The sequence below is a fragment of the Tyto alba genome, unplaced genomic scaffold (genome assembly GCF_018691265.1).
Source record: "Tyto alba isolate M040663 unplaced genomic scaffold, T.alba_DEE_v4.0 Super-Scaffold_7, whole genome shotgun sequence".
Classification (NCBI taxonomy): Eukaryota; Metazoa; Chordata; class Aves; order Strigiformes; family Tytonidae; genus Tyto; species Tyto alba.
The window spans coordinates 8324298-8338140 of record NW_024881328.1 but is presented as its reverse complement, the minus strand read 5'-3'; the positions used below and the strand labels follow the sequence as shown (position 1 = coordinate 8338140).

General features: G+C 38.8%; 1 protein-coding gene across 3 annotated transcripts in view; it reads right to left on the bottom strand.

The window, feature by feature from the left end:
• TMEM163 (transmembrane protein 163) overlaps nucleotides 1-13843 on the bottom strand; it is a 103524-nt gene that overhangs the window by 40608 nt on the left and 49073 nt on the right. For all 3 annotated transcript variants that reach the window (XR_006164572.1, XM_042784328.1, XM_042784327.1), the window contains one exon: nucleotides 199-242. Coding sequence is in view for 2 of the 3 variants with exons in the window: in XM_042784328.1 (XP_042640262.1) it covers nucleotides 199-242 (44 nt within the window). In the remaining variant the exon portion in view is untranslated. The remainder of the gene's footprint in view (nucleotides 1-198; nucleotides 243-13843) is intronic.

Here is a 13843-nt window from a genome sequence, read left to right as displayed (position 1 = left end):
AAAGCTGTCATCCAGAAGTTAATAGTTTTACCATGGACTTCAATAGGAAAAGGGTCACACAAAGTTCAAAGAGAACTTCAGAATTTGACTTTGCACACCTTACATGAACTTACAATAAGAAAAAATACAATTTTTCATGCTCAGAAAAAGCCTTTGAAAAAAAATGATAGAGAATATTTAAACTGTATCTCTACTTACAGCAAATCCAAATGATGACGCACTGTATCTCATTACGGAGACAGCTGAAGGAAAGAAAATATTATTTAGAATCACTTTAAAGCATTTTTATATCCTTTTTCTCTTGTTCGAGAGCTACAAAACTAGTTTCAACATATGGGCTTATTCCCCCTAGAACAACTTGACCGACACTTAAAAAAAGGTCTACAAGAAAGGCCATGTGCTGCAGAAAATGGGTAGGTCACTCGAGAGATACTTCTTTCGTCCAAAACCGTAATGAGGCAGACCTTAGCGTAGCATTCAGACACCGTCTGTTTGTGAATGCATTTCAGATGTTTATGAATGCATTTATGCTGCATTTCAGATGCAGTTTTGAGTAAAAATATGTTGAAACCACAATTTCAAACTCTCAGTAAACTTCACATGTTTCAAAGTGCTTCTTGCTCCAGCTAGGCCCAGAAGTCCACCTGAACTGTCTGACAGAAAACTATGCAGACCCATCCAGACTTCCTGACTGCCATCCTTTTGACAAAAAGCCCCAAGAAATACTCCAAATTCCATCAGATCAGTCATTTCCAGTGGAAAAAACATTAGCATGAAAAATTTTGAGCAGCTCTGATTTTGACTGCATGCTGCCTCTAAAAAATAGGCAAGATGTAATAAATGGGCTAAAATGTAGATAAAACCAATCATTTTTATAATTTTACTCCATGCATCCCAATTCTATCATCTCAGAGATCCCATTTCTAGGAGATACTGTGCACAGAAAAATACCCTTAAGTAGTCCAGAGGAATACCAGGGAAGAAGCAAGCAGCAGGGGAAGAGGCCATCACCTGGAGATGGGACTTTATCAAACTGCAGCTCTCACAGGCTAGCAGCAACGCTACGGCTGTGTGAAGCTCCCCAGCACTGAGCAGCTCTAGCCTGCTTGCTGTAGTTTGTAGACTGTCAAGTGGGAACAGGGATAACCAAACCTGTGCCCCCTGAATGAAACACACAGCACTCTAGTTCCAATATTATGAGGGCTTGGAATAAAGCCTAAAAGGATTCATTTTACTACTCTTTTATAAACAGATAACAGCTAACTTACCAAGAAAAATACATTTTTGTAAAAATACTTGAACTGAAAAAAAAACAAACCCAGACTCATCAATGACTTTGTCAATCTTAGGCTGACAAACACAGTATCTAATTTTCAGTATTCCAGTACTCATTAGAACAGCTTGGCAGAACAGAGCCGCTATGGCTTGACTGTTCTTTTCAGTAACAGGAAGCTGCAGTTCTGTGGCACTTATCTGGATAAACAGAAATTAAAATCTTGGAAAAAATAACCCTCCTCTTATTGATGTAAGATCTAGCTGTGGCCACAAGTAAACCAGGTATCACAAATATCTGGACTTTATCATTACAGTTGGCCAAAACACAAAGATAAGTCATCAACTTCATTTCTAGATTCCCATTTTCTCAAAGCTGAAGAGTATTGAAACAGTATGGATTTACATCTCCCTCTCATTGTTAAACTATGATTTCCCACACTTCATCTCCTAGGTGAAAAAACAGGCTGTATTTCTTGGTCAGACTTGCCAGGTAAGAGCTACACTTGACAAGTTGACACTAGCTTGCAGTGTTCCAGCTGCAAATTTGAACACTTCATTGCATATTAATGTATTACCTATCAAATTTTCATTGTACACCTCCTTAGAGGCATACAGTTTCAAAAACTGCAGAAGTTCCATCCAAAAAAATATGCGCATTCATAGGTATACACAAGATTGCAATGTTCCTGTTGTTACTGCTTTCATATGCTGCAGTTCAAAACCATACTTTTACTCCTACTTTTATTTCTAGCCTGACTCTGTAGTGGAATTAGGTCCTCAGATTTTACTAAATTGCCAGCTTTTTCCCCCTACTCTAAACCAGACTCAAAACAAATTAACTCTATGGTTCACTTTAAACTGAATGCATAATTTCTACAGGTGATGAAGTGCATACAGATAGCCAGACCTTAAGAATGCTTTAGGGGATATATCTGGTGTATGTAAAGCATAAGGCCTTTAGCGTGAGAACTGTTTTTATTTTTATGTATTCTACCACAGTGAATATCCTCAGCACTAACACACAATCTGTTTGGCCTGAGCTATCTAAAACAGTAATAAAAACAAGTATTAACTAACAGCATTGCAAGTCTGTTTAAGCCAGTGAATATGACTGGAGAAAAGACTTTCCAAGGACTGGTACCCTACAATACTAACTTGTAGTGGTAAAAGGCCATAATAAAAGTAGTAATGACCATTTTAGCACTGGAAAGATGTCTTTTTATATTTTTTATTTAGATAGTGGTTTTCTAGTGGGAAAAACAACCCATATGTCTTTCTTTCAGAGTCAAATAACAATGTTAAAGCACCTTCAGCCCTGACTTAAGCACATTAATACTTCTAGCTGACAAGTGCAGTCATAAAGTCCACCAGTAAGTCACTCCAGCTCAAATGGGATGTTTATCCATGAGTCTAGGCTCTATGCTAGAGAAAGCAATTGTAATATTGGCTTTCAGGATGTCAGCCAACTCAGGTTACTAGACTGACCACATCCTCTAAAGACAACAACTGATTCCCATTCTAGGCAATGAAGCTGAAAGGACTCTTAGGACTTCTTAGCATCCAAGAACATGAGACCCCTGGGCAAAGAAACAGCCAGTGGTTCTTATGCCTCCAGTATCACTGCTGTGCTCCAGGAGCAATGTATGGCACTGCAGGAATGGATCACAGAGCTTTCACTGAACTCACGCTTTCCACATTTTCCATTATTCCCAGAGGAGCTTCCGATCCAAAAAGCTCCAGATTCCTAATCTTCATATTGAATTAGTACAATGGTGGGAAACAAGCAATGAAGAAAGAACAGAGCAGGCAGCTTAAAAATCATGTGGAGCTATTGTATACATTTCGCAGCTATGCTGCCATGACAGTGGGAGACTGCTTTTAGCTATTTTATTGGCTAAATTGGACAGCATTTTATTACCTCTACAATAAAGCAGATAATCCTAATGCATTTTCCTGACATTTGTAAACGGAACTTGCAAGCAGTCAGAAACTAAAAATAGAGCCAGCACAGTAAGCCACAAATCTACCACTGCCTCCACCTGCACAGCGACATCAATTTGTGAAGTTGGCCAACCTATAGGTCAGATTTTGCTGTAATTCCTTCACTCCTTCCAAAGTGATTCCAAATAAAGAAAAATACCTCATTTCCCACTTATTCTGCGCTCAACAAAATAAGGGACTTATTCATTTCCATGTGTCTCAGAAAAATCATGAGTAGGGCTCTAACCCTACAGAATCATTTCCTTTTAACTCTTCAGCCATCTAGTCTCCCACCAGCCTTTGCCAGGTTTAATCCATCTAAAACATGTTCCTGGAGAGCCAGGACCCCAGAGTGACTCTGGGCCTCTCACTTCCTTCACTGCATTGGGAGAGCACCCTGGTACCTTTCTGAATAAACACTGGAAGCAAACAGCTCCTCCATCTGTCAAAAATCTCCTCTCACCTACTCAAGAAGGGGGAAGACTTTTCAGGAAGCTCCTCTTGATGGGACAATGACTCCATCATGTTTGCCTTGAAATTAGTCTTTTGGAAAGACACACCTGGATGTCAGCACATAAATATCATGGCTCCAAAGCACATGACTTGCACTTAGCACAAATCAGGTAGGCAATCTGAACATCACTGAAGGTGTTGGGTTTATTTCTATATATATTACCATGCATATCTTACAGGTTATACAGAGTCAAAAGCAAGAGGAACTGAAAGTTGTGTTGAATCAGAAGTGAAATGGAAATAGTCTGTTTTCATTGCCCAGTGTTGGTAAAGCATCAAAAACTAATGTTATAGTAAATATTTCAAAATAAATTCAGTCCAAGCAGAGAAAAACAAATGAGTAACACTTTCTAAAAATCCCTCACAACAACTGAAGGCAAAGAATAGGCATGACTGATACAACTGAAACTTGTAAAAAACACGACTGACCAGGACCAACAGATACATATCTATTTCCCCAGGCACCTTCTCCCCTCCCCAAAATTCTAGTGGAGCAAAATTTAAAGACTTTTATGTACATGACTAAAATTTCTTCAGTCAGCACAGTGGGTACAAATGGCTGGTAAAAATCCAATCTCAAACACAAGTCTGCCAGACATCTAATCTACAAGGGCAGATCCAGTGCTATCCGTTAGTGTCATATTCCTACACCCATATTTCTCTTCCAAAGTCATTGGTAAAACTGTACCAACCTACTCTATACAAAATCTTTAGTTCATTTTCCCAGTTTATAATTACAATAACATGGTAAAGACCCTTATTTCATTAGAATTCACGACTGATTTGTAAAGAAGTCCCTATGAGAGTTCATTTTCCACCTGTGTGAAAGGTGTCATAGTGCCCCTGTGCAGAATGAACTGCAGCAGAGTACCAGGAGACTTCTGTCCTTAGGGGAGACTCAGCTGTGGGATGTGACTCAGTGAATGGAGCTCTGAAGGAGCCAGTCATCATGTCCTCAGCTCTGCCACTGCCTGGGGCATAACTGTTAGGCCAAGAAACTACTCTTCTCAAGCTTTTTGTTTTTCCAAATTCTGAATTTGTTTTCTGCACAAATTCTACACACTTCAGAGCAGTGACTATATCTTCCAGTCTGTCTCTACTAGCCCTGGATTATAGGCAGGAATGGAACTTCTGGTTTCTAAATGTGTACCAAAGCAACAAAGCTAAGGAACGTAGGATTTACTACTCCCTCCCTTCAAAAACAAGTCCCATCCCACCAAAACTATTAATCAGCTTTCCCTTTCCTTCATTTTTTTAAAGGCCTAAGATCCTCAACATAAACAAGTGACTCTATCAACTATTTAATAACAATTTACTTCTTCCATAACAAAAAAAATCCTCAAGATATCCTAAAAATCTTTGCATATTCAGTCTGGTAACAAATGCTGCTATTGGTAGTGGTAATGCTTTCCAGGAATATCTTTATCTCCTTGTCTATTACTCAGTTAATATTTTGTTTGTTTGTTTTCATCTATTGCAATGGTCAAATCTTTACCAGCTGCAAACTTCCATCACTTCATTTCATTCAGCGAACTACAGCAGTTCATATCAGTTGAAGATTTTCCTCCTATCTTATTACAGAAACAGTAGAATTTCAGAGCTTTGTGCAGAAGTTTTCCTTTGAGTTTAATCTAAACAAATCTTTCCAGTTTGCTGACATGTTAGCAACAAAAATTATTATTACTATTATTATTATATTATCATCATCATCTCTGACTTCAGGGTTTTCTATCTGAAATCATTCATTCTTCAATGTTTCAATTTCAGAATTTTTTTAAAACCTATTTTTTTGTGGTTCTTGCAAAGAATTAAATGTCAGCTCTCCCTTCGTTCCCTTTGTTTATATGTTTTCTGATTATATTTGTCTTGTGGCTGCATCAGTCCCTCACAATAAAAGGTTAGCAGACTTCCATTTCAGAGGTTATATATTCACAGTAGTGGCTTTCACACACACAGCACGGATGTAGTTTTCCCAGCCTGATTATTCATTATACCATGGTGCTTACCAATAGTAGCAACCTCAGAGAACAGCAGAGCAGTCCAGTCCTAAAGCTTACCGAGTCTCCTGATTCACTTCAGTTTAAGTTGCTTTCATCTTCTCATTTACTACCGAAAGAGCACCCATGCTTCCACTGGCATGTCCCACAAATGAAGAGAACAGACTGGGCAACCGAGCAGGACTGCACAATCCTGAACTATGAAACAATCCTACTCCAAAAAATCAAGATATAACTTATCGAACGATGAAAAGATTATCCATGTGGAGAAAACAGTGAATCAGCCTTCTCTACCATACACAGCAGGCAATCCCCAAAAGCATACCAGTAATATATAAACAAACAAACAAAAAACAAAAACAACAACAACAACAAAAAACAAACAAACAAACAAACAAACAAACAAACAAAAAAAAAACAACAAAAAAACCCAAAAACGAGCACACACACTGAGGGTAAATTTTTTCCTAATTTCAGAAAAGGTAATGCCTAGGCTCTCTTTTAACAGCTGCTGAAGTACCTTATATACACAACAAGCCTTAACCTCCACCCTTCAGTGAGTGTAACACTAAAACATGGTCAACCAAATATACCAAAGCAGTCACTTTTGTATGGCACTCTTTCCAGCATAGCTAAACATTAACATGAGAAACCATTGGTTTAGGGAAAGGTTTTTTGTAAAACCAGAAAGCAGTCAACTCCAATAGGTCAGAGTTAACAGCAATTTCCAGTGTTGCTCAAAAGCCCACAAAGGGTAATGTTACGGTACGTGAAAGTACTGTGTGGAGCAGTGAGCTGCAGTGCCGGTTCTGGGGGAAAGTAGAATCCCTCCTGTCCAGCACCCCACTGCTTCACACACTCCCCTGCTTCCTTTCTCGGGTGCCAACCTTCTGTTTTCAAACAAGATCATCTCAAAAAAGAATGCAAATAAATCAGGGAAAAGGAGGAATAGCATTTTTGTTTAGTTTTGGCTTCCCAGGGGGGCAGGAACTAAAAGATGGCCCATATGTTATCGCTCCAGCTGAGTTTTATCGGGATACATTTAAGAACAGGAGTAATAAAACCTGAAGGTCTGCAAGAAACACTCTAGTTTTCCTTCCACGTATGTGGTGCAACCTCTCTGCAATTGAACATGCAGGTGCATAGTCTAATCTGTTGTATTTCAAATGAAGCCACTTGAATCACCCAAAATAACTTGGTGCAATGACAATAAAACACACTGTTTTACTGAAACTATGTATTATTGATGCCCCAACTCCAATTATAACAACTAAAACAGTCTAGAATGTTGCAAATGTCCATAACTGCACATTTACCAGGGAAGTTTTTGCAGCTTATACCTACAGTCCACAGGCTTTGTAATTTCGAGTCTGAAACTAGCTTTCAAAACCAAAGGAAGCAGTTTGGCCCTCGACAAGGGGAAGGAATGAGTGGTACTTCAGCTAAAAAAGCCACAAATGACCAGAAATTTTGAGTGATATCAGACACACTCAACAGCTGTTCCTAAAGCCCTGTGGCCAAGATTCATAGCTCCCTGTAACCAAATGAAGGTTATCTAGATTTAATGACCTAGGAGGGTCTCCAAAGTCAAAATTTCTCCCATCTTGTTTTACTGACTGGAGGCAAAGCTAGCAGAGAACTATTGAGGTACTATAGAGTGTAAAGAATTTATTCTTCGGAGTTTGGCCAGCTGCTTTAAAGTAGGTTTTACCGAAGTTAACAGAATAAGCCAGAAAACTGAGGTGAAGGTTTGTAAAGGCTTATCTGACTGAAATGACTTGCTGGAAGCTTCACAGAGATCCAAAGAACTCATATTTTATACATGTATCCCCAAACCCATAACAGCTTGAACATAGGCTAAATATTTTTACTAGTCACTGAAGGTTTTGAATTGTTAATAGAAGAACTGAAATACAGCCATTATTCTCAGGTTCTGGCAAGTTCCTGTCCTGTAGTTACATTAGAAAGATGGAGAGATCCTTTCAAAAAGATAGTTAAAGAATGATACTGTATGCAAGCTACAGCTCAGATGTATTAACACAGAATTTCCATGCAATGATTCAGGCTAACTGCAGCACAACCAACAATAAATATATGAATATTGTGGGTTGTGCTATGTAGTGGCATCTGTATGAAAAAAATATTGTTAATTAGCATTCATTTAGAACATAAGCACATTTAAAAGAACATAACCAGTGAGAACTGTATGCCCCCACCCTGGACAAGGTTATTTGTCTTCACTACTCTATAAAGAAGCCAGGTGGTTTAATTTAAAAAATAATCTTAACTTGAAGTTTGCTAAATTTAAACTAAATGAAATATATCAGAAAAGTCCAAATGCCAAACCTCCGGATTCAGCATCTTTCCCCTCCCCCCCCCCAAATTTTTATGCTACTTTTCAAACGTCACTTGTTTGTGAATTGTATTTTCAACAGTTGTGGTATATCAGGCATCAATAGCATTAAAATAAATCATCAATTCTGCTGTTAAAATAACCAAAGAAGTCCAGTTTAAAAGTACTTCTAAGAAACGTAAATAATAGTCCAATACAGTAAAACCTAATTCTCATCATGGTACAAAGATTCTTTTTTTTTGTGCACAGGCCTTATGGTACATACAGTTATTTAATTGGTTGGTATTTCAGATTCAAAATCCTCACACCAGTAGACAAACATAACACAGCTTTAAATACCTGGAACCAGACTACAGTGTAACCTCTGCTCCATAGAAATTGGCTGACTGAAGTGCAGCACAGAGGATTTAGATCAAGAGAGGAGTTAGTTAGCTTTTCCAGCTATCATATTTCTTTCTAGAAGTATTCCAGCTATCCCATACCTTAAATACAGTTCTTCAGGAAAAAAAAAAAAAAAAAAAAAAAAATCTATGTGGTTTAACTCTACTCAAGTTGGATTCTTCCTGGTGTTCTTTAAATTTAGAGAAAAGAAACACATTTTAGCCACAGTAAGCATTTAAAAGCAGCCCACAAAAGCACTGGCTAAATTCTCACTTTTCCACATTAACTGTAAGGTCCCTTTCTTACTATCTGCTATCAATGATACAATACATGTGATTTTTCTAGTTATAAAACAAACACAGACCTGCCAGATAATAATCTTTTCACTGGAGTTACATGTGAACTTTAATATACAAATTTTTGATCAAAGGTCTGTTTTTCCTAGAAGTTCAGTAAAATTTTAAGCAGCTCAATGGACGCAGCAAGGAATTGCAAAATATTGTATATACCACAGAAAGTTCTCCAAATAAATTAGAATCTATTTTATTTTATTTGGTGGATTTCAACTTTTTCATTCAGTATGTGTGTGGAGAGAGTTATATTTTTTGAGGTTGTTATAGACTTATATTTACAATTACCTCAAAAAATAAATCAAACCAGTTACAGTAGTCTCCCTACTTCACAGTTAAGGAAACAGAACAGGATCAGGAATCTTAGGAGGTATTTGAAGATGAGGGATCCAGAATAAGTTTTATAGCCAGAACAAATGGACCCTGAAGAGAGAGTATGATTGTTTGAAAAGGCTGCTAGGTCCAAGTGGCTGGCACAGACTCACACATCATACTAAGTAACTTTTGACAAAACCCTGAAACACTCCCTTTTTTATGATTCTTATCCATAAAAGGAGATGAAAGTACTTACACACTTCAGGATGTTATACACAGGAAAAATCATTTTACCATATGGGAGCATCTAGTAATTCTGTGAAGAGTGACAGCAGGCACCATAAATTTCTTGTCTATTTGAATAGATTGTTTAGTATTATGATCTGCCTTTTATGATATTTCACGTTCTCAAAGCACTGCCTTAACTTTTAGAAATGCTACAGACTAACTACAGAAAATGGTAACCCAATTAGAAATGATCTGCGTGATCTTTATGACATACCCAAGCTTAACAGCTGCAAGATACTTTATTTTTATACTGAACTATTTCAACAGACTTCTGAAAATCAAAGCAGAATACATTTTACACAGAAATATAGCAGTTTTTCAGAAGTGTATTAAGTGATGAAAAGATATTCATATTGCAAATAATTTTGTATTGCCCTTTAACTTGCACTAGTAGAATGTAATTGTAATTATCAAACCTGATGTGACTACTGCACCCCCATCAATGGGTTATTACAAGATCTTTTTTGTCCTGTTGAAACCTCTAGAATACAAATGCAGGGAGACCCATGAATACAAAGGTGACTATTTTAAGCATCCTTCGCTTCAGACACTTTTCAAAGGTTCTGAATTTGGAACACAGAAGAATGAGTCCACACAAAGTTGTCAGCTAAACACCAAATAATGAAGACACTTGAAATAATTATGAGAAAGAGCTATTAAAAACTACATTCAAACTCAGGTAAATATAGACAGGCTAATACCTTTTTTTTTTTTTTTTAACAATTTGTAGTGTAACAATTTATCTGTATTCTTTTTTTTTTTTTTTTTTTTTTTTTCAAAAATTACACAAATGCAACGGAAAATCTGTCAAAAGGAGTGAAGGTAAAATAAGATACTTTCTTGGCACTTTCCTTGGTATTTTTATCTGGTTCCTCCCTCAAGAAACAGGTGGTTAAATCCTGCAATACCGTCCTTGAGGAGGATAAACACAATTAGAATAAATTCTCTGCACATACACATTTGTGGTTTAGAAATCTAAGAGTGCCAGCCTAGCTGGAGCCCATCCGTGCCCGACCCTGCGTCAGCGGATCCTGGGACAAGGAATGGCCTCTCCAGCCTGGAGGCCGGAGTGCACAGAGCATGAGCTGATGCAGATCTGCCCCACACAATGGTACAGCGGGCTGCTTCTCTGGAACCAACTGCCCTGTACACAGGGACCAGTGCCTTCCACAGCACCTCCTACCCCAGCCAATGACTAATGGCACAACTGAGTCCCTCTATTGTCAGTGGGAACAAAAGAAGAGACAAACATAATAATGCAAAGAGTGACAGATTTACCTTAGCGGAACTAAAAAACAAAAACCAAAAAACAAAAAACTGGAAGCTTATATTCATTTCTCTGTGCATGGCTTCCCCGAATATGCAAAGAATGGAACATGGTATGTGAAGACAAAACCAGAAAAAATTAACACTCATGACATTTAGTCTCATATTAAATGTTTGTTCTCCAAGCATTTTAATGACCTTAGAAATATGAAAACCAGGGAAGATTTGAACCAAAAAGCTTTGGTCGTTGAAAAATAATTAGTCATCTTCACAGTGTTCTTCATCATTCCTATCAATTTCAGAGACAAGACACGTATCACAGTACCCCCCATTTTAATTAGATAGCTAGAGAGCTGCTCCAGAACCAAAGCAAGCTGCCGAATACAATTAAGCAGGCTGCCAGAATACAGCACAGTATTACAGAGATTTTATTTTTAAAAAGTGAGATTAAGAATGCAAACCATCCCAGACACCTTGGTAGATTAGTGGAGAAACTTTAAAACCTGGTTTTACAGACACACTTAAAAAAACAGAATTCCAATTTAAAGTTGTTTTTTGGGGTAAAAATTTTTAGATACCTCAGCGGACTGTGGGAGAGGACATCTGATCAGACTTCAGCTGCAGATACACAGCCCGTTTTAGTATGCAGAAGCCTGAAGGCCTGTTTTCAGAGGGGAGTGTGTCAGGCATAGAGCACACCATGCTAAGGACACCTCTATGTACTACTAAACAGGAAATAAGCTATTCCATACCCCTTTAAATCCTTCCATTTAATCTTCACCTTTAACAAGTGAAGAGTTCAATTCCTGCTATTTAACATCTTAAACTTGTAAAACTCTAAAAGGGGCATGCAAAATCACTTGCAGTTCCTTTATTGATCTGTATGTTCAAGAATTTCTGCATGTGGCGTATTTCACAAAACACTAAAATTCAATCATGGAAGAATTTTATTAGAATAAAGTAATACTTCTTTTGGAACTGAGGGCATATTATGAAAACTGTCATAATTCTACACTATAAATTTACTGGTTAATTTTGTTAACAAATCTAAAAAATGCCCAAACAACTACAGTAGTCCTGAATCAGCAACTATTTTCATAATTTAATTTTATTTCAGTTCTGTCCTATCAACGTTTATTTACATTTAGTGTATTATCAGATAGTTTGTGGCAGTTTATCACCTAGATTCTTATACTAGAACTCATTTCTGTGGTCAGAAAACTGGAAAGCAAAAGATGACTGAAAATGTTACCTTATAATTTATTCCATTAGACCAATGGGCAGATTTTGTCACATATTTCAGTATATTATGTCATGGGTTCTGATCAAAGTGACATTTACCTCACATTCCTATAGCTATTAGGGAATATTATTTTATTTGAACAATAAATAGTCCAGGCAACTGCAAGTAAAATGTATTGATAAAGAAGGGAAGAAATTGCTAGCTTATATATTGCTATTCCCTGTGTGTAAGCAATCTGATGAACATAGTGACTTCCACCCAAGTCAACAGGGCTCTAAGGGACAAAAGAGATTTGTTCACAAAATAAATTATGAAACTAGAATCTAATATGTATTAAGACATTTATTTCAGTTCTCTAAGCACAGAGGAAATTATGTTTGCTGGTTGCTTCTTAATGAAGGACATTTTGCAAGTCCAAAAGAGAAGGCAGGAAGCCAAGCAAGTATAGTTCTTTAAGATAGTCACCGCCATCAGCTCTTATTCCACAAAAGCTATCCACTCTTAGTTTTATTTTAACATCATCTTCAATGGAAGGCACGTTGGTTCATTCTTGTACAATAATTTTATAGAATCATTGAAAGGTTTGGGTTGGAAGGGACCTTAAAGATCAACCAGTCCCAACCCCCCTGCCCCGGGCAGGGCCCCCTTCCCCCAGCCCAGGGTGCTCCCAGCCCCGTCCAACCTGGCCTTGAACCCTTCCAGGGAGGGGGCAGCCACAGCTGCTCTGGGCACCCTGGGCCAGCGCCTCACCCCCCACACAGGGGAGAATTTCTTCTTTACATCTAATCTAAATCTACCCTCTGTCAGTTTAACACTGTCACCCCTTATCTTATCCCCACCCCCCACCCAATAAACAGCCCCTCCCCACCTTTCCTGTACTGCCTTTAAGCACTGGGAGGCCACTATAAGGTCTCCCCAGAGCCTTCTCTTCTCCAGGCTGAACAACCCCAACTCTCTCAGCCCGGCCTCACAGGGGAGCTGCTCCAGCCCCGTCATCATCTTTGTGGCCTCCTCTTGACCCGTTCAAGCAGCTCCGTGTCCTTATTCTGGTGGCCCCAGAGCTGGCCCCAGCACTGCAGGGGGGTCTCCCCAGAGCAGAGCAGAGGGGGACAATCCCCTCCCTCGACCTGCTGCCCACACTGCTCTGGATGCAGCCCAGCACACGGGTGGTTTCTGGGCTGTGAACGCACATTGCTGGCTCACAGGCAGTTTTCCATCCATCAATACCCCCAAGTCCTTCTCAGCAGGGCTGCTCTCCATCCACTCCTCACCCAGCCTGGATTTCTGTTTGGGATTGCCCTGACCCATGAGCAGGACCTTGCACTTAGCCTTGTTGAACCTCATGAGGTTTGCCCGGGCCCACCCACCTCTCCAGCCTATCCAGGTCCCTCTGGATGGCATCCCTGCCCTCCAGCGTGTCACCGCACCACACAACTCAGTGTTGTCAGCAAACTTGCTGAGGGTGCGCTCAATCCCAGTGTCCATGTCACTGACAAAGATGTTAAACAACACTGGGCTCAACACCAACCCCTGAGGAACACCATTCATCATTGCTCTCCACTTGGACATGGAACCATTGACCACAACTCCAAGTGCCGCCATCCAGCCAATTCCTTATCCACCAAGTGGTCCATCAGATTTTACTCTTTTCTATTCCCAAATACACTCTAAAGTGTGCAAGTCCAAAAGATTCTTTCTTTGCTGATGCTTTTTTAACAAAAAGATATTTTACATGTTTTGTTAGCAGGATTTCAGCTCAACAACTAAAAGATAGCAGACTCTTGCTTTACTTCTCATATGGCTGGCTGGAATTTCAAGAAATCTTGAAGTCTAAACTGAATTATTAATGCTTCTTTAATACAGATCACCAACCAATGAAAAT